Source organism: Helicoverpa zea, chromosome 9 (assembly GCF_022581195.2).
Source record: "Helicoverpa zea isolate HzStark_Cry1AcR chromosome 9, ilHelZeax1.1, whole genome shotgun sequence".
Classification (NCBI taxonomy): Eukaryota; Metazoa; Arthropoda; class Insecta; order Lepidoptera; family Noctuidae; genus Helicoverpa; species Helicoverpa zea.
The window spans coordinates 10,338,224-10,357,113 of NC_061460.1; the positions used below are offsets into that span (position 1 = coordinate 10,338,224).

The 18,890-nt window shown below is 39.0% G+C and overlaps 1 protein-coding gene across 1 annotated transcript; it reads left to right on the forward strand.

Moving 5' to 3' along the window:
* The first annotated feature begins 3,652 nt into the window (after positions 1–3,652).
* On the forward strand, positions 3,653–8,842 carry LOC124633113. Its single transcript, XM_047168210.1, has one exon. It carries the CDS (start codon positions 3,653–3,655, stop codon positions 8,840–8,842), a length of 5,190 nt encoding a protein of 1,729 aa, XP_047024166.1.
* The last annotated feature ends 10,048 nt before the right edge of the window (positions 8,843–18,890 follow it).

Sequence of the window (18,890 nt, forward strand, 5' to 3'; positions counted from 1 at the left end):
TGTATCGTTAACTCGTAATAAACAACTAAGGAATGACCTTTTTTGAAAATGGTGCTACCCCAAGTAAAAACCATTTGTCACAATACTTAGGTATTATTGGTTATAGGTATGCCTATTAAGAACACCATTTGCTACTATCGGCTCCCATTAAATATTAAAATACAAAGGTAATTAAAACCAAACCTGTGCGTCACGCAAAAACTATAGTCTTCAACGAATTGCACACATACAATACCTACTGAAATACAGCATCGGAATGCCAAACGAAAACGTATGAAAGTAACATTAATGTAGGTATAAAATTCCGCAGCCAGTTAGCAGAATTAATTTTATACCAGCCGATCGTTTCAGAGAAATGTGAATATTGACTGCATTTTTAACTTCTTTTTTTACTGCGAACTTACGACAGAGATAATAATAATTAATACTCTTTAAAAACTCAACCTTTTTGACTTACATTAATAATCAATTCACGTCCTTTTTGTTCGAGTTTTGAACGAAATTAATTTTAATTTAATCGCTTTTACTGGAAGTGTATCACGGTCGATGTTGTTAGGAAACAATTCGGTCTTGTATTGAGAAATAAATAATAATTACTTGCGTTATTATTTCTCGTGAAGTCTTCAAGAGCGTGGGATAAAAGGGTCAATAGTTGTTCTACATGGATAAGTTCTAGGAACGTATTGGTTACAAAAGAGTTTTATTATGATCGACAGCATAGCGCCTCTTTTTATAGAATGCAAATTCTCCGAAACAATTCAGTAATTGGATGAATACGGCGTGGTATAACGCGATATTTTAAAATTAATGCAGCTATATATTTGTTACAAAATAAAGTATTTTTAGCGATTATAATCCCAACTAATAGGTATTATAAATGCGAAAGTAACTCTGTCTGTCTGTCTGTGACACTTTCACGTCCAAACCATTAAACTGATTTTAATAACATTCGGTACAGAGATAGAGTTGACCTTGAGAAAGAACATAGGATAGTTTTTATCCCGGACTTTTGAAGAATTCTCTTGGAAACGCGACATAACCGAACTCAACGCGGGCGAAGCCGCTGGCGGAAGCTAGTAACGATATAAACTAACAAAAATAAAGGGATTTTCAGGAGTGTTTGCATGTTTTTCGACATTTACTTAGGTATATTTACATTACATTAACCTTTTTGAAAAGGATCAATAATTTATAGAACAGGTTAATTTGAGCAAGCAATGACTAATACAAATGTCAAATCAAATTACCAGTCTCGCTAATTATGTCGTCTAGATCAGTGGTTCTTAACCTTTTTGACATGAGGGACCACTTTAACTAAAGTTTGTCTTGCCGGGGACCACCTCATCGGTTTACCTAAATTAGCACTCATTTCTTTATTATTTATCAAAAAAAAAAATTTGAATTTTTGGGTCAGTTCTACTCAAAGCTAAACACATGGCGGCTGTTGTGTAGGTAAGCAAATGCAAATAAGGAAAAACTTGCCTATGTAGTTTCCAAATGCGCGAGCGAAGCGAGCGCGAAATTTTAATCGGACTTATTGTTTATTGACAAATGCAAAAATAAGGGCATACAGTCTCTGAAGACGCGAGCGAAGCGAGCGCTAAATTTTTATCGGACTTAAAACAAAAATGACATAAAATTTAGCCCAAACGTACTTAACGTTTTGTTTGTTGACAAATGCAAAAATAAGGGCCACAATGTAGTTGCTGAATACGCGAGCGAAGCGAGCGCGAAATTTTATCGGACTTAAACCAAATATTACGTAAAATTGAGCCCAAACGTACTTAACTTTTTGTTTGTTGACTAATGCCAAAATAAGGGCATATAGTTTCTGAATATGCGAGCCAAGCGAGCGCGAAATTTTTATCGGACTTAAAACAAAAATGACATAAAATTTAGCCCAAACGTACTTAACGTTTTGTTTGTTGACAAATGCAAAAATAAGGGCCACAATGTAGTTGCTGAAAACGCGAGCGAAGCGAACGCGAAATTTTATCGGACTTAAACCAAATATTACGTAAAATTTAGCCCAAACGTATTTAACTTTTTGTTTGTTGACTAATGCCAAAATAAGGGCATATAGTTTCTGAATACGCGAGCGAAGCGAGCGCGAAATTTTTATCGGACTTCAACCAAATATTACGTAAAATTTTGCCCAAACGTACTTAACTTTTTGTTTGCTGACAAATGCAAAAATAAGGGCATACAGTTCTTGAATACGCGAGCGAAGCGAGCGCGAAATTTTAATAATTTTTTAAGACTCAAAACCAAAATGACGTAAAATGTAGCCCAAACATACATTTTCATGAATGGGGGGACTAGGTACGACACACCCGATATAATAATAATGGTGTCCACGGCCGATTTTCGGCCACGGCGGCTGTTCTCACTTAAGGAGATCAGCCAGCTGCGCAGGACATATTGTAGTGCACGAGCATTTGCGCAGACACAGGTGTACTCCCTATTCCTTCACTCTCTTAACCCGATGGGTCGGCTATCCGACACGACCGGAAAGAGATCAGGCGCAGGACCGACATTTACGTGCTCTCCGATGCACGGGTGAATCAATCACCAATTTCCAGACTACGGGCTGCTTTGTGAAAGCTTAAGATACACCCGCTCGCAATTATAAGTCGATAAAAATTAAGTTAGATAACGTATAGTCAGTGCCGTAACTAGCCTTTTATGCGCCCGGTGCGAGCTTTCAAAACTGCGCCCTTGAAAAATGCTCTAACCAGGCTCTGACAATAAAGTGGACAAATGTGCATGTTTGGGTAACGAAATCATAGCGTGAAATATTCATATTCGTATTTAAATCAATAAAATTGTCGCATACCTCGATAGATGGCGTTGTCGTCGAATTAGATCGCGCTATGGTTTCGTTACAAGCAAATACGTATGTAAGTTAGAATATTATTTTTTTGTGAGATCAAAACGCGAGCATTGAAATAGGCAATATACTTGTAAATTAATAATAACAGTATTTAATTGCCATCCCCTCCCAAGTCGACCCTCGGTCTCGTACATGGTCCTTAGGAGTCGGATGTGGTCGGGAGTGTTTCGTGGTGGTTTCCGGTGGTGGTAGAAATTACCACCCTTCGCTTCGTTACTGGGCAGTGGATCGCTGTCCAGAGCATCCCCTTCAGTGGGTACCAGGTGAGAGGTGCCAGGAGCTGGAGGTGGAAGACCGGTTGGCGCAGGGTGCATCCAGTGGAGCGTGGTGCAGCACTACTGGTGGCAGCAGCAACCGGAGGGACGAGGCAAGGGAGGAGAAGAGGTGCAGCTCGTGGCCACGAGAGGGCGCCACTTGTACTGTGGCGCAGACATCACAACGGGGCATCAGCAGTTAGTGTCAGTGAGTGAATCAGTGGATAAATCGTGAGTACAATTATTTCCAATTATTATCAGGAAGATTAGTTGGAAATTTCCAAAAAAGTGAAAGTTTATTGGAAATTAATTTCCATTATAAATTAACTTAGTAATTTTTTTAGTAGTTTGGACTTGTAATAGTTTTAAGTGAAAAGTGGTTGAGACGGGGAATCCATGCCCGATTTTGGGTTCAGTGAACTTCTGTTTAAAGACTTGTAAAATTTTAAAGTTATAGTTTAGTACTTTGTTGTTCAAATAGTTGTTTACGTTTTATTATTACATAATGGAAGCGTTTAGTGATCTGCAAGATGATATTAAAGCCAAAATGTTAAAAGCTAAGGCTAATTTTAAGAAGTCCCCAAAGGAAAGATTAACGACTTCTTATGTGGAAACCAGGCTAGATAATTTAGAACAACAGTGGTCTCTATTTTCAGACACTCATACTAAAATTATAAGTCAAGTCAAGAGATCAGATTTGTATAGTTCAGACTACCACAAAAATGCAATATATGATGATGTAGAAGAGTTGTACGTAGAATATAAGACTGATTTAAAAGAGATGTTATGTAAATTAAATTCGAATAAACAAAGTGTTGTTGTATCTGGTCAAAGTTCAGCTACACGTTTCAAGTTGCCTGAAATAAAAATTCCTATGTTTTCGGGTAATTATACGGAGTGGCAGACATTTAGGGACTTGTTTTTAGGTCTTGTGCACGAAAACAAGGCCCTAGATGATGCCCAAAGGTTTTACTATCTCCGAGGTCATTTGACAGGAGAAGCTGAACAGCTATTGCGAAATATTAAAATGTCGTCCGATAGTTATCAAATTGCTTGGGAAAAGTTGGACAGTATGTACAATAATAAACGGTTTTTAGCTAACGGCATCTTGAAACGTTTGTTAAGTCAAAAGAATTTAGTGTCTGAATCGGCTACTGAAATTAAGAAACTTATAAGTACAACGTCAGATTGCTTAGAGTCAATAAAAAATCTAGGTATTGATGTTTCATCCTGGGATATATTGATTATTCATATTATAAGTATAAAATTAGATAAAGATACTCGAAAGGCCTGGGAGTTGAAGGTAGCCTCAGAGCCATCTGATGATTTACCAACTTTTGTTCAGTTCTCGGAGTTCTTAACAGGTCGATTCAGAGGTCTAGAAAATATAGAAACTAAGTTAAATAATAGTGATAAGAAAGTTACCAAGTCTTTTCACATTGTTAAAAAAAATGCTGATCACACTGCGTCTTGTTTATATTGTTCTGAAGATCATAAAATATATTTATGTAAAAAGTTCGGTAAAGAAACTAACGATGCCCGTCGTAATTTTGCTCTGGAAAATAAGTTGTGTTTTGTTTGCCTTCTCAATAACCATTCTGCAAAAGCCTGTAGAAACACTCTTAGATGCCAAGTGTGCAAACGCCGCCACCACACGTTATTACACCCAACAGGTGTTTCGGGGTCTGGTGTTGGGGAAATTAATAATAATGCTCGCGAGGAAGCCTCATCGTCTGCTGGTAGGTCGGTGAAGGAGGATACAAATAAAAATAGTAGTGAAATAACCGTTCAAGCGGAGGGGTCAAGCAAACCGATAGTGTCATGTCTTTCGACAGGAAGAGGTCAGAAAACTGTGCTCTTAACTACGGCTTTGGTTAAAGCTGAGTCGAAAGAAGGGAATTATCAGGTCATTAGGGCTTTGCTAGACCAAGGGTCACAGGGTTCTTTCGTTACGGAGTCCACAGTCCAATATTTAGGATTGAAGAAAAAGCCATCAAGGCACACTGTATTAGGTGTAGGGGGTGAAAAAAGTGTAACGTCTAAGTTCACTGTTGATATTAAGTTGAGGTCAAGAATAGATCCGAATTTCCAGGTAGGGGTTAATGCTTACGTACTGAAGTCGGTCACCACCCTTCTTCCAGCTACGAGAGTAGCCAGGATAGAATGGATAGATTTGACCGAGGATGATTTGGCTGATCCTGAATACCACAAACCTAATAAAATTGATATTTTATTGGGTGCTGAGGTTTACAGTCAAATTATCCAGGAGGGCATTAAAAGAAATATAACTGGAACTCTATTGGCGCAAGATACTAGTTTTGGATGGATACTGTCGGGATCTTGTGAAGTGGATCCTGAGTCAAATGTTCATTCACACATTGCCGTGATGCACTCCAGTGTTCAAGCCGATGACATGTTGAAACGATTTTGGGAGTTGGAAGCTGAACCATCTGGAACAAAGAAGATACTCACGGAGGATGAAATTAAATGTGAAAAAATATTTACGGCTACCACAAAGCGGAATAGCATGGGCAGATACATTGTAAAACTGCCGCTGCGTGATTCTGACCCGGTCAGTAAGGTTGGCGAGTCTAAGTGCATTGCTGAAAAAAGACTGAAGAGTTTAGAGACAAGGTTAAAGAAGAACAGTACATTAAGAGAAGATTATGCTAAGGTTATGCAAGAATATTTAGATTTGAAGCATATGAGAAAGATTACAGAAAAGGAAAAGGATAATAGTAAAGCAATATACTTACCTCATCACGCCGTCATCCGGGAGGATAAGGAAACGACGAAAGTGCGTGTCGTATTTGATGCTTCCTGCAAAGGAACAATGGGAATGTCACTTAATGACAACTTATTAATTGGTCCGACGTTACAAGCTGAACTCCGTCATACGATTATGCGATGGAGAACCCATCCGATATGTCTTGTCAGCGACGTCATCAAAATGTATAGAGCGGTACTGCTTGATAATTCTGATACAATGTATCAACGGATACTCTGGAGAGACGATCCTGGAAAGGAAATAGAAGAATACGAGTTGATGACCGTCACTTTTGGTACCGCATCAGCACCATACTTAGCGGTTCGTGCATTACATCAAGTTGCGTATGATGAATGTAAGGATAAGCCGCAGGTGGAGAAGATAATTCTTAATGATTTTTACATGGATGATTTGATGACGGGAGCGGATACTACAGAAGAGGGATACAAAATCTACATAGAGATGAACGAAGTTTTAGCTAAAGGTGGCTTCTACTTGCAAAAATGGAGGAGTAATAGCAAGGCATTATTAGATAAAATCAGGGAGGGTAAGTGTACTACAGATGACGAACTAAAGATAAAAACTGACGAGGTTACAAAAATACTGGGACTTACCTGGAACTCATGTGATGACGTCTTCCAGTATGCCGTAAAACTTCTGACGGTCACTGCACCTATAACAAAAAGAAAAATTATCGCCGAAATAGCGCGGTTGTTTGACCCATTAGGGTGGCTAGCGCCTAGTATTGTATTAGCCAAAATATTTATTCAGAAATTGTGGTTAGCAGGTTTAGAGTGGGATCAAGAAATTCCTAATAATTTAGTACAGGAATGGGCTACTTACCATCGCAACTTACCTTTCTTGGGCGAGGTTAGAATCCCACGATGGCTGCATATTGTCGCTAACGTAAAGCAGGAACTCCATGGCTTCTCTGATGCTTCCAAAATGGCATATGCAGCTGTCATTTATCTCAGAGTTATAGATGACGAGGGAAAAATTAACATTTCTCTGGTCACGTCGAAAACAAAGGTGGCACCAATTAGACAAGTGTCTATACCAAGGCTCGAACTATGTGGGGCCGTTCTTCTGGCCAAATTAATGGCTGAAGTAGGAGATGTAATGGGTATCCAGAAGTGTGATTGGCATGCGTGGACAGATAGTGAAGTGGTACTGGCTTGGCTCAATAGTCATCCGAGCCGCTGGAAGACGTTTGTAGCCAATCGTGCTTCAGATATTTTAAACATCGTGGATACTTACCACTGGTCACACGTGTCATCTAAAGAAAATCCTGCAGATTGCGCTTCCCGTGGTGTGTGCCCATCTGAATTAAAATCTACGGCTATATGGTGGAATGGTCCGGATCTGTTGCGACAGGAAGTGATTGAATATAAAAGACCGAAGCATCTCGCAACACATTTGGAAGAAGTCAAGGTGCACACGACTGCGTTGGATACAATTACCATCTGGAATAAGTTTTCGAAGTTGTCAAAATTAATTAGAGTCATAGCGTACTGCAAGCGGTTTCTGAATCTGAGGAAAAATGCAACTAATAAACATAGCACAAAAGAATTAACAAAGCAGGAGCTGGACGATGCTACGAACACTTGCATAAAAAGATGCCAAGAGGATTTTGCGGAAGAATTGAAGGAATCAAAGAATAGTAAGAAAAAGGGTAATCTGAAGTCGTTAAATAGCTTTATTGATTCTGATGGAATTATAAGAGTTGGAGGAAGACTAGACATGTCTCAATTGGATCAGAATCGCGTACACCCAATCCTCTTGCCAAAAGAATCTTTTTTGAGTCAGCTTCTGGTTGCTGACGCTCATGCAAAAACCATGCATGGGGGCCCGCAGCTTATGGTCACATATTTAAGATCCAAGTATTGGATTATCGGGGTTAAATTGCTAGCCAAAAAATATGTGAGGAACTGTGTTACATGCATTAGGTATGCAGCCAAAACTCGAACTCAACTTATGGGGCAACTACCATCAGCACGTGTAACACCAAATAAACCTTTTTTATGTACAGGAGTGGATTATGCAGGACCCATAAATATAAGAGTATCGAAAGGGCGTGGGAACAAATCATATAAGGGTTACATTGCACTCTTTATATGCATGTCTACTCGAGCAGTTCATATAGAAGTAGTTAGCGAGTTGAGTACCAAGGGGTTCTTAGCTGCGTATAAAAGATTTGTAGCTAGGCGTGGTCGCTGCGCCGAGTTGTACAGCGACAACGGTACAAATTTTGTAGGTGCTGCGCGTGAATTACTTGTTTTATACAATGCCGAAAAATCTAATTTTAACGCCGAATTAGCAGAGTATCTTGCTACAAATGGCACGGAATGGCACTTCATTCCTCCTCATGCACCAAATTTTGGTGGTCTTTGGGAGGCAGGAATAAAGTCCACTAAGTACCACTTAAAGAGGATTATCGGTAACACAACTCTGACGTATGAAGAAATGGCTACGGTGCTGGCCCAGGTTGAAGCGTGCCTCAATTCGAGGCCGTTGTCATATGTTGAGGATGAAGATAAGGTCGATATATTGACCCCAGCTCATTTTCTGATTGGAGAGCCAGCGGTTTTAGTTCCGGACTCCAATTATGAAAAAGCGAATATTAGCAGTTTACAACGCTGGCAGCTCCAACAGCGAATGATGCAGGAGTTCTGGCGACGTTGGTCACATGATTATTTACATCAGTTTTTACAAAGACGCAAGTGGGCTCACCAAATTCCTGAACCATCTGTTGGAACGGTAGTATTAGTCAAGGAGGACGACATGCCTCCCGGAAAATGGTTATTGGGAAGGATTGAGCAGAAGCATTGTGGACCTGACGGAATTGCGCGGGTAGTAACTTTACGCACGAAGGCCTCAATTATTAAAAGACCTGTGTCTAAGTTATGTGTATTGCCAATGGCCAAGTAAAGTCAGATATGTTATAAAGTTTAAGTTTGTGGTTTAAGTTAATGTTTATGTGATTTTTGTATTGTAAATTTAATAGTCTGAAACACTGGTTAGTCTGTCAACGTCTATTTGCCTTTTGTATACCGTTTTGTTATTATTGGTTTATATTTTTAAGCTATTGCATAGTTGTTTGTGTCATAACATGCCATTGTTGGCATGGTGGGCGGCCAGTAATAAGGACATTTTGCACAATGTCCTTGGTGGGCGGTATGTTTGGGTAACGAAATCATAGCGTGAAATATTCATATTCGTATTTAAATCAATAAAATTGTCGCATACCTCGATAGATGGCGTTGTCGTCGAATTAGATCGCGCTATGGTTTCGTTACAAGCAAATACGTATGTAAGTTAGAATATTATTTTTTTGTGAGATCAAAACGCGAGCATTGAAATAGGCAATATACTTGTAAATTAATAATAACAGTATTTAATTGCCATCCCCTCCCAAGTCGACCCTCGGTCTCGTACAGTGCATAAAAATAAATCTATCTATTTTTTGTTTACGAAGGTATAGGTACTTAGTAGATGTCTTTAAGATAAAAATTGTTTATTCAAAATCTATCTCTCGCACGCTAGTGCGTCAGTAACGCCGCACGCGTAGTTAAGCATAGTTAATACATACACGCATAGTTAATAAATAAAATCAAAGATAAAGGGAGGACCAATGAATGTGGCTGACAGCAATGATAGCGTAACGTGAACTATACGTACATCTCCTCAGCTAGATTGACAGATTTGCTTAGAACTTCTAAGTTAGAAGTGGCGCCCTCCAAATGAATATAGACAGAAATTGTCTCATAGTTACGGTATAGGTACTTTTGTTTGTGTATGTAATATTGCGAGCAAGACAAGGTGGATTTATATTTGTCTGATGTGTCGTGACGTGACGCGTCAGAACTGTATCGGTTCCATACATAAGCCATCACAACACAACACGTTACGCATTAGTGTGAACGTTACCATCCTACTAATATTATAAACGCGAAAGTTTGTATACATGGATGGATGGATGCTTGTTACTCTTTCACGCAAAAACTACTGAATGGATTTTAATGAAACTTGACAATAATATAGCTTATACATCAGAATAACACATAGGCTACAATCAGTGCCGGCTTTAATTCTACTAGCGCCCTGGGCGAGATTTCTACGGCGCCCCCAACTGCAATTCAAACCCATACGAAAAACAGAGACATAATATATATATGTAGTTACCGATTGCGCGAGCGAAGCGAGTGCGAATTTTTTTTTTCATAGTTCACAGGTCCAAGCAAAAATGACCTAAAATGTAGCCCAATCGTACATAAGTTATTGCTGGTTGGTCAATGCAAAAACACGGGAACACAGGTTCTGATTGCGCGAGCGAAGCGAGCGCGAAATTTTTTGTTATATTTTAGAACTCAAAACAAAAATGACTTAAAATGTTGCCCAAACGTAGATAACTCTTTGTTGGTGTTGGCGCCTATGAATTAAAATTTTGGGACTTAAAGTAGTACCATAAATAGAAACTAGAAGTTACTTTCTAATTAATAAAAGGACTTAAAAACGATGCTACCTTTTTGCTAGGGTAGACAAAAAAATGTTGAAAAATAAAAACAACTATAAAGTGAAGCAAGCCCGAAAAAGCTTTTTTGAGATTTGGATCACTAAAAGTCCTTAACATATATAATAAAAGGCGACTGTGAAGTGAAGAAGCCGCGAACGAAGGGAGCGCGAATTTTTTTGAGTATTGGGACATGAAATTCAAAGTAGCTATATGTGAAAAAAACGTAAGTGTAAAAAAACCGCGAGCGAAGCGAGCGCGAAAATTTTTGAGTTTTGGGACATAAAAGTAGTGTATCTAACGCGCCCGGCATTGTATGACAATACATAATTTTAATTGTAATTTCTTGGTCCAGGAGCGTACCGCGGCGCCGCTGAGCCCGCGGCGCCCGGGTTATTCGCACACCATGCACCATAGGTTAAGGCGGCCCTGATGCTATCCATACATTTGGATACAGTTCTTGTAAGCTGCGATCTTTGATGAAAATTAAAACAAAAATAGGAGTAAAATTCTGATCAAGGATTGGTTGGGGGCGCCTGCGGCGCCCCTTATGTCCGGCGCTCTGGGCCGTCGCCCAACCGCACCCTACCCTAAAGCCGCTACTGGCTACAATTTATAAACATATTGTTCGAAATACTAATCCTGCGCAGACGAAGTCGCGGGCACCAGCTAGTACTAAATGTATGAAACCGATACCGTTCTGACGCGTCACGTCACGACACATCAGACAAATATAAAACCACCTTTACAAGTGTTGTTGTTTCAAGATCGCTTGAAAAATGCCATATAGATATAGATAGTACAGAGGGCGCGTCTACACCATATTCGCAATAAAACAAAATGTACCTACTAACTAAATGAAACATGAAACAAAACTAGATACTGGTCTGGTCATTTCTGCGCCCCTCCAGGGTCTGCGCCCTGTGCCTGGGCACCGCTGGCACCGCCCTAGTTACGCCACTGCGTATAGCAACGTCGCGAAGCTAAGCTTCGCGGACCACTTGGATTGCCTCCGGGGACCACCAGTGGTCCGCGGACCACCGGTTAAGAACCACTGGTCTAGATAGACCGAAAATGTTATCTTGTAAAACAGCGAAAAACCTAGGTAAAATAAGATAGCTTATTAAAACTATAATATGCTAATTTTAATTGAAGTGCTGGAAATAATTACCTAAATAGTTTCCTTGGAACAATTAAATTAACAATAAGTAAGTATCTAGGTATGAAAAAGTCAAACCAATCTTTATTTATTAGGAAAGGAATGAATCATTTTACTTAAGGTAAGCTAGTAGGATGAAAAATAGATCGTTCGAATACCTAGAAGCTCATTAAATCTGCATACTATCAGTACTTACAGTTATTTTACATTATCTATACATATAATAAAATGATAGGAAAGTCAAAACTGTACATTGAATATTTTTTAAAAAGAATACTTGGGGGGTGATCTATTATCGATTCTGAACCCAAATATCTATATATTTTTGTCTGTTTGTCTGTTTGTCTGTATGTTTGGTCTCACTGAACTCGAAAAGTACTGCATAGATTTAAATCTTTTGCATGAATATTACCTGGGAGCCTGTTCAACATATAGGATATATATTATCACGCTATCACCTACGGGGGATGAGCAATGAACGATAATTTCTGTTAACGTTTCTGCAACAGCGGGTGCAATAATGACACATATTTGAATGTTGAACTTTGTAAGTTTATGGGCCTATTATCTATCTTTACATAGAAAATAACGCTTTTATAAGTAACTTTAGCAAAAAACTGAATTTAAAGAAATGATATTCTAAAATTATAGATGAAGAAAATCATGCAGAAACAGATGTGCCATAAAACTGGTAGTAGGTAAAATATCAATGAAAACAGACTTCACTTTGTCATGGTATGTTCTTACTTTCAAGAAAAAATTATATGACAACTTGTGTATTTTGCTACTATAAAAACACTACAAGAAATATCAGCGCATCATCAGGGACATTTTTATAATTCTTTCACCATTAGAAAGCTACATTATCTGCGAGTAACATAGGGTATATTTTATCCCGGTGCGGGCAGTAGTTCCCATGGGAAGCGGTACCCACGTCCCGAAGAAATTATGAACTTCCCCACATTCTTAAAAAGTCTACATATGTTGTTCTGACATAATATAAGCTATACCTCTCATAAACATGAATATCCATTCATTTCATCCAATAACAAACATGCATCACACTGAAAGTGCATTGCGAGTCTAAGATTTTATTATTATAAAAAAAAAACATTGTAATTAATATTCAAACATCCTTAAAAATAAGTTCCTGGTTTTAATATATTACATTATTTTGAATTCACTTACATATAAATAGAAGGTCCTTATTAATATACTTTTTGAGTAATAAAGAATGTAGGCAAAATACGACCGAAAACATTGTGTCACTTCTAAAATTAACATCAATGGGAATAACTACCTGTCACAATACGTCAACAAGATGTCAACAGAAGACAAGAGTTCGTTCGTTCTGAAAACGTACAAATTACGCGTCGCAGGCCAGAGACATACTTGCTTTCAACTCCTGATCACAAATCATCGAGCTAAGAATTATATCACAAATACACCGTTTACAATTACGAACAGTCACAGTCAGACCCACGGACTGAGTCTAAAAAAACATCTTTTATATAGCTACGTTTATATCATTTATATTATTCAGTTACTAAGACAGAATTACTATCAAACGTGTTTTTGCTAAATGTTCTATTAGTTTTTGCAAACATACATTCCCAACTCTGATCTCATGGAGGTGGCGCCCGGATCTCACCACTGTGCGGACTGTGCGACCTATCGCACCCGGCCCCGGTTTAAACCATGATCTGGAGCGAGAAGAAATGGAATGACAAAGAATGAGGCGGCGGAGCGACTGAAAATTCCCAACTCTCATTCCAGCCACTGCGGTAAGACACCACGAAAGCCGGATGTCGAGAGACGACTCCCGGCCACCGTAGGCGTGAGCGATTAGTTTTGAGTGGGTCATCGACCTTCCGGCTTCTGGGAGACCCGTTATTTCACGCGCCCCTCGAGGAGATTCAGCAAACCCCTGTGAGGCCCACTAGGGCCAAAGCCTGACACTCCCTCACACTGCTCAAACTGATGGCTGAGAATTACGTAACTTTCCAGGATGCCATGCAACTTGCTTCAAATGCCCAGGCCTTTGGGAGCTTGGTAATCCTTTTCTCCACCTTAACTTGAGTTTTGTGGTACATGAACAAATTAGAATAGTAATGAATTAGGTCATCATCATCACGTATTTACCAACTCTTAATATTCATCATGCACACCCGCTTCTCTAACTTTATTGAAGGATCACTAAAATTGTTTCAGTTAGTTTAACTACGCTACTATAGCCCGTTGTCAAACCTTTTAATATCAATTCTGTAGAAGTGTGAATATCGAATGTGTAGTATATCGAATTTCCGTTTGTGCATTGCACAAAAACCATCGTTATGATTTTCGAGAAGTCAAAAGAATCGGCTGGCTAAGAATTATATTCATCGTTGGTTAATTGAATACATTTTCAGAAACCACAATAGCAGTAGGAATCAAAGCGAATGATCGCTTCATAGAGCTCTGATTTTCTCGAGGCGATCAAGTCAGTTCATATTCATATTCATATTTATTTGCATACCATAAAGTTATAAAGATGTTACAAGGGGCTTAAAGCTAGGTACATATTATGGACCCTGTTAGGGTACAGCAAAAGAAGGCTAGAAAGTCTAATTACAGTAGTAGATGCATAGTAGATTAGGAAAACACAAGTTATTCATTCGACTATCTTTTTATCGTCAAGGTATACTTTGACGCTATAGTAGCATTTGCTTAGGAGAAGTTTTTTCAATTTGTTTGCAAATATATGTGTCTTTTTTTTTCTTCTGGTTCTGGTCTGTTCGCTCATCAGATCTTTGAAAGCGGTTCGATGATAATATACTGTTGTCCTGTTTACCTACGTGTGACACATAATATGGTATTTAAACGTCCTCCGCAAGAGAGCGAACGTTTGTGCTATTTATAAAGACGAAATTTTACCGTTGTGCAGTAGTGACGCACAGTATACACAGCACTTATGTTTCTTCTGATCTGCTGGCTCCACCAAGAAATGACAAATTGCGAGCGTACATTTTGAAAATCTTGGAAGAACTGCAGGCTTCAAGTGCCAACACACGAATTGACTTACTCTCTCGGACGTATACTTTACCTGATCGTGAACGAATGCAAACATTTCGGTGGAATTCCAACATAACATAGTGAGTGAGTGCACAGAAAATCCCCAAAATACAAGTAGTGAAACTATGCGCTTGCCTGATGACTCAGTCATCAACCACCCAGCTATTCCTCAATTGTGTGGGTGTTGGCTTCCAGTCAAACCGAATCTTTTTGAGTACCAATGTTTACTCGGAGTGCCTATCTGATCTCTTCAACCCAGTGAACTAGATACCGCGTTATCCGTGGTAAGTAAAACTGTTTGACAGACTTTCTGGCTCCTGATTTGTCGCAGCTGCTGCAGAAAATGTACAAATGACAACTTTGTCAGACCTTTGTTTTATGTGAGAATTACGTAATAATTTTCCAAATCGGTTGACTAGATCCAGAGATTTCCTCAACGTCACAAACTTTACTTCTTTTGTTTAGATAAATAGTCACACACCGTCGACACCACCTTGATTGATCAACCCGTGCTGCTGCTAAGTGGTAATCCTAATTATATTGTTATGTAAAAGAATACACCTACGCTACGGCATAAGTAGTATTTTGGCAATTCCAAAATTGCCCATGCAGACGAAGTCGCGGGCAACAGCTAGTTACCAATAAAAATAATGTAACACGAACAATGATAGTTATTATAAAATTCCAGTTAAAACCAGAATTAATATGACATAATAACGGATGGAAATAATTTGCCATCCCTACATCAGTTCCATAGAAGATGATCCAGTGCCAATTCGCGGTAAAAATTATCATCATTTCCAGTTCTGAGTAAGCAAATACCACCCTTATACTGCTGACATAAAGTTAAAAGTCAGTTGGAATAAAAAAGTTGACGTAATATTTAATAGGAATGAATATTGCCGGTTGCCTACACCAAGTAATTTTATATTAAAGTATTTCTTACTAGTTATTAGTAAGACTCAATGTCGTGTCAGACTGTCTGTCTGCTTGGAATGGTTGCATCATGTGTATACCTACTTGTGTCATACATTTACATAAATTACCTATGCGCAAAAAATGGTTACTAATTCTATCTTTTTAAGGCTTTCTGCCATCACATATGGTTGGTACTATTAGTAATTAGATATTTGAAAACTATCTTGTAACTAAAGAAACCGCATCACAATCAGTTCATCAGTTTAGAAGCTGCTCTGCCTCAGACAGGCTTAGTCGTCAAACTTATAACACCCCTCTTTAAGTCGGAGTAAAATGTAGGATCTTTTCACTTGAAACCTTAGTCCATAAAAATTGAGCCAAAAAGCTATAGCTTTTAGATAGTCCTGTGCAAAGGCCAAAATTAAAATTTAACGTTGTCTTCATGCACCTAAATTTTGTAGAGAGGTTCAAGAAATCCTCGCGTAGCACAAAGTCCTTTACTTAATGCACAATTTACAACTTTTCACAGCATAAACTTACAGCTTCGTTTAACTTCACTGAAAGATAAATTTACGTTACCCGGAAAAGGGTACTGGGGTGCGAACACTTAAGTATAATAATAGGTAGGTATCCGTATTATGTTTGTTAGACGATCATGAACCAACGGGCGTGGCGGACCTTGGGTGCGAGTGCAGGGCTTTTTTTTTTTTTTTTTTTTTTTTTTTTTTTTAGCGACGTAAAATCATCAAATGACCCCTCCCGCTGTGGGTTAGCAGCGGTGAGGGAGTGTCAGACTTTTACTGACTAAAATCGTCGTGTTCCGTCATAGGCCTTTTATGTACCAGGGCCGCGGTATCTCTTTCGAACAACCCGCAGCCCCGGCAGGCCTTGGCCCTGCTGGGCCCCGCTGGGGTTGCTGACATCTCTTTGAGGAGCGCGTGGAACAACGCGCGCCGTCGACACGGGTCTGTCGTCTAGAAAGACAGAGGGACGATGAGCCACCCGAACTCACCGCCCACAGACCCACAGACCATGTCCCACCTCATCGCATATCCACTGTGCCCTGAAACTTGCTCGCGGCAGGAATGAGCGCATCCGGCCGTGCTCTCGCAGTGGCTCGGCATATTGGGCTGACAAAGGGTAGTCTCACTATATATATGACATGTAATATAAGACATGTCATCGACACGAAAGAAGAATGAACCAACGTGAGAGTAATCATGGTAAGAAAAAAACTAGCTAAGTATTTAACCAAATAAGTTGAATAAGTACCCATATCAAACTATTTTCCCGAAAAGGCTATAAAATTTTCCTAAGAGTGGTTGTTCTGGAGAAAAATAAATTCATTATTTGATTCGTCTGCCTGCTTTTCGTCGACTTCAAGTCTTGTCCAAAATTGCCGGGGCTGCGGGATTGTTCGAAAGAGTTACCGCGGCCCTGCAAGGTGCTGCACCCACAGCGGGATTCATTTGGTGATTTCCCAAAAATAAAGTTTATTCCGAAATCACACTAATCGTTGATAATCTTCGTTCGACCCGAGAGCGTCAGTTGCTTAGCCACAAGCAATTCATGTTTGTGGCATTATTTCATTAAGTATTACAATTCAATAAATAGAATTACCTCCCGTCACTTGCACTGGGAAGGGAACTCGCTCAAAGCTGGGAGTTATTAACATGAATTAGCATAAGGTTTGCATACATTTACAAAAGGCTATTATTGTATTAGAAGCGCTAGGTTTAAAGCGAGGATTTCATGAGAAAATAAAAATTAATTATACATGTGTTTTAATTTATCCTTGCCAAATCTGTTGTCCTGATACTTTTGTGGATTAAATATTAAAAATGTTCTTACTTTTTATACTAAGGAGATGGAATCAATTATTCATGAAAATGTACAATTTTATTAACAACTGCGCCTGAAAGATGATTAGGCTTAATTATATTTCTCGGAAGATTGACCGTTCATCAGAAAGCGCTAATCCCGTCGAGGATTCACTGGTATCAACAAATAATTTAATGGAGAGTTTTTTGTACTCCTTGGCAAAAAGCCAACCCTCTTATTAAAAAATTACAAAACGAGGATGAATAATTCGATCTATATTAGTAGGTATACTTCAATGTATTGGTAAACACCAACTTGTATTGGTATACCAAAGACATATAAATATATATACCTCTATAACTTCTGTCGCAACAGATTGCTCGGTAACATTACAATATCTGAAATTCCCAGAAACTTTGTTGGTTGCGGTTGAGTAAATAAGGTACCTACATTGCAGCTAGTTAAAGTTGAGTTGTGCCCGACGTACCGAGGACAGACATAGTATTAAAAATAAACGACATTAGAACACAATTATTTATTTAATTCCGTAAATATTACAACAATATATGCACTTTAAATATTCTTTAACTATAGAAATCAAGTTATCAGGTTAGCCTTTAACAAAACTAATATTTAAACAAAACCTTTTGAAACTTAAGGAACAAACTGATTACAAATCAAATAATAGAATCAAGGTTAGAACACTATTCCGTTGCACGGTCCAGCCAAGAGAGAGAGCTCGACGCGCCACAGCCGCCGTCAGCCGGTCGCCCCTCCACCAGGTGCAGCGATGGAAGTCACGTCACGAGCGAGGCGCCCGCGTTTTTTTAATTCCAATAGATGGCGCTCGCTCCACGAAGTTGCCAACACGGCCATTCTGCAAGGCGCATGACCCAGGCGCACCACGAGGCTGGGTAAAACACTGAAACAAAACCAACATCAGACCTTGTTTTTAAATCTACAGGCTTGAACTACTGAGTTATAATTCGCGTTTGAAACATCAGCAACTGTCTTCTCTATTACTGCTAGGTCAACCGTTCTTAAAGGGACTATGCCACACTTAAGAGTCCAGGGTTTTCCTAGAGCTTGGAATCAATTGCGTTTAAAGAGCATTGCGCTACACTTAAACGTACCAATTTGTTTCCCAAGCTTATTCACATTTGCTGGTGTTTCTACTCTGGCAAAATTATGGTACAAGTGCTTTTATCCAGTCTCGCGACTAAAATATTAGCAATACTGTAAATGTGAACCTGTATTTTATTTATTTACAATAAAATTATAGGCGCAGTCAAGAAAGTGCAATACATACCTTTAAGATTATTAGTTGCCAACACGGACCTTACTTTCTTGATTTACGGTTATCTCATCTAAGTTCCAGTCATCTATTTGTATCCAGTACTTCATATTTTCTGCAGCTGCCACGCCATTGTACGGTTTGCTACTCCTTTCAGAACCTCTTAGATCTGTTACCTCATATCTATCATTTCCCAGAACAGTTTTTACTCGAAACGGTCCTT

What these genes read in the sequence shown, in the direction of transcription:
- LOC124633113 (XM_047168210.1), top strand. Translation starts at nt 3,653, where the DNA reads ATGGAAGCGTTTAGTGATCTGCAAGATGATATTAAAGCCAAAATGTTA.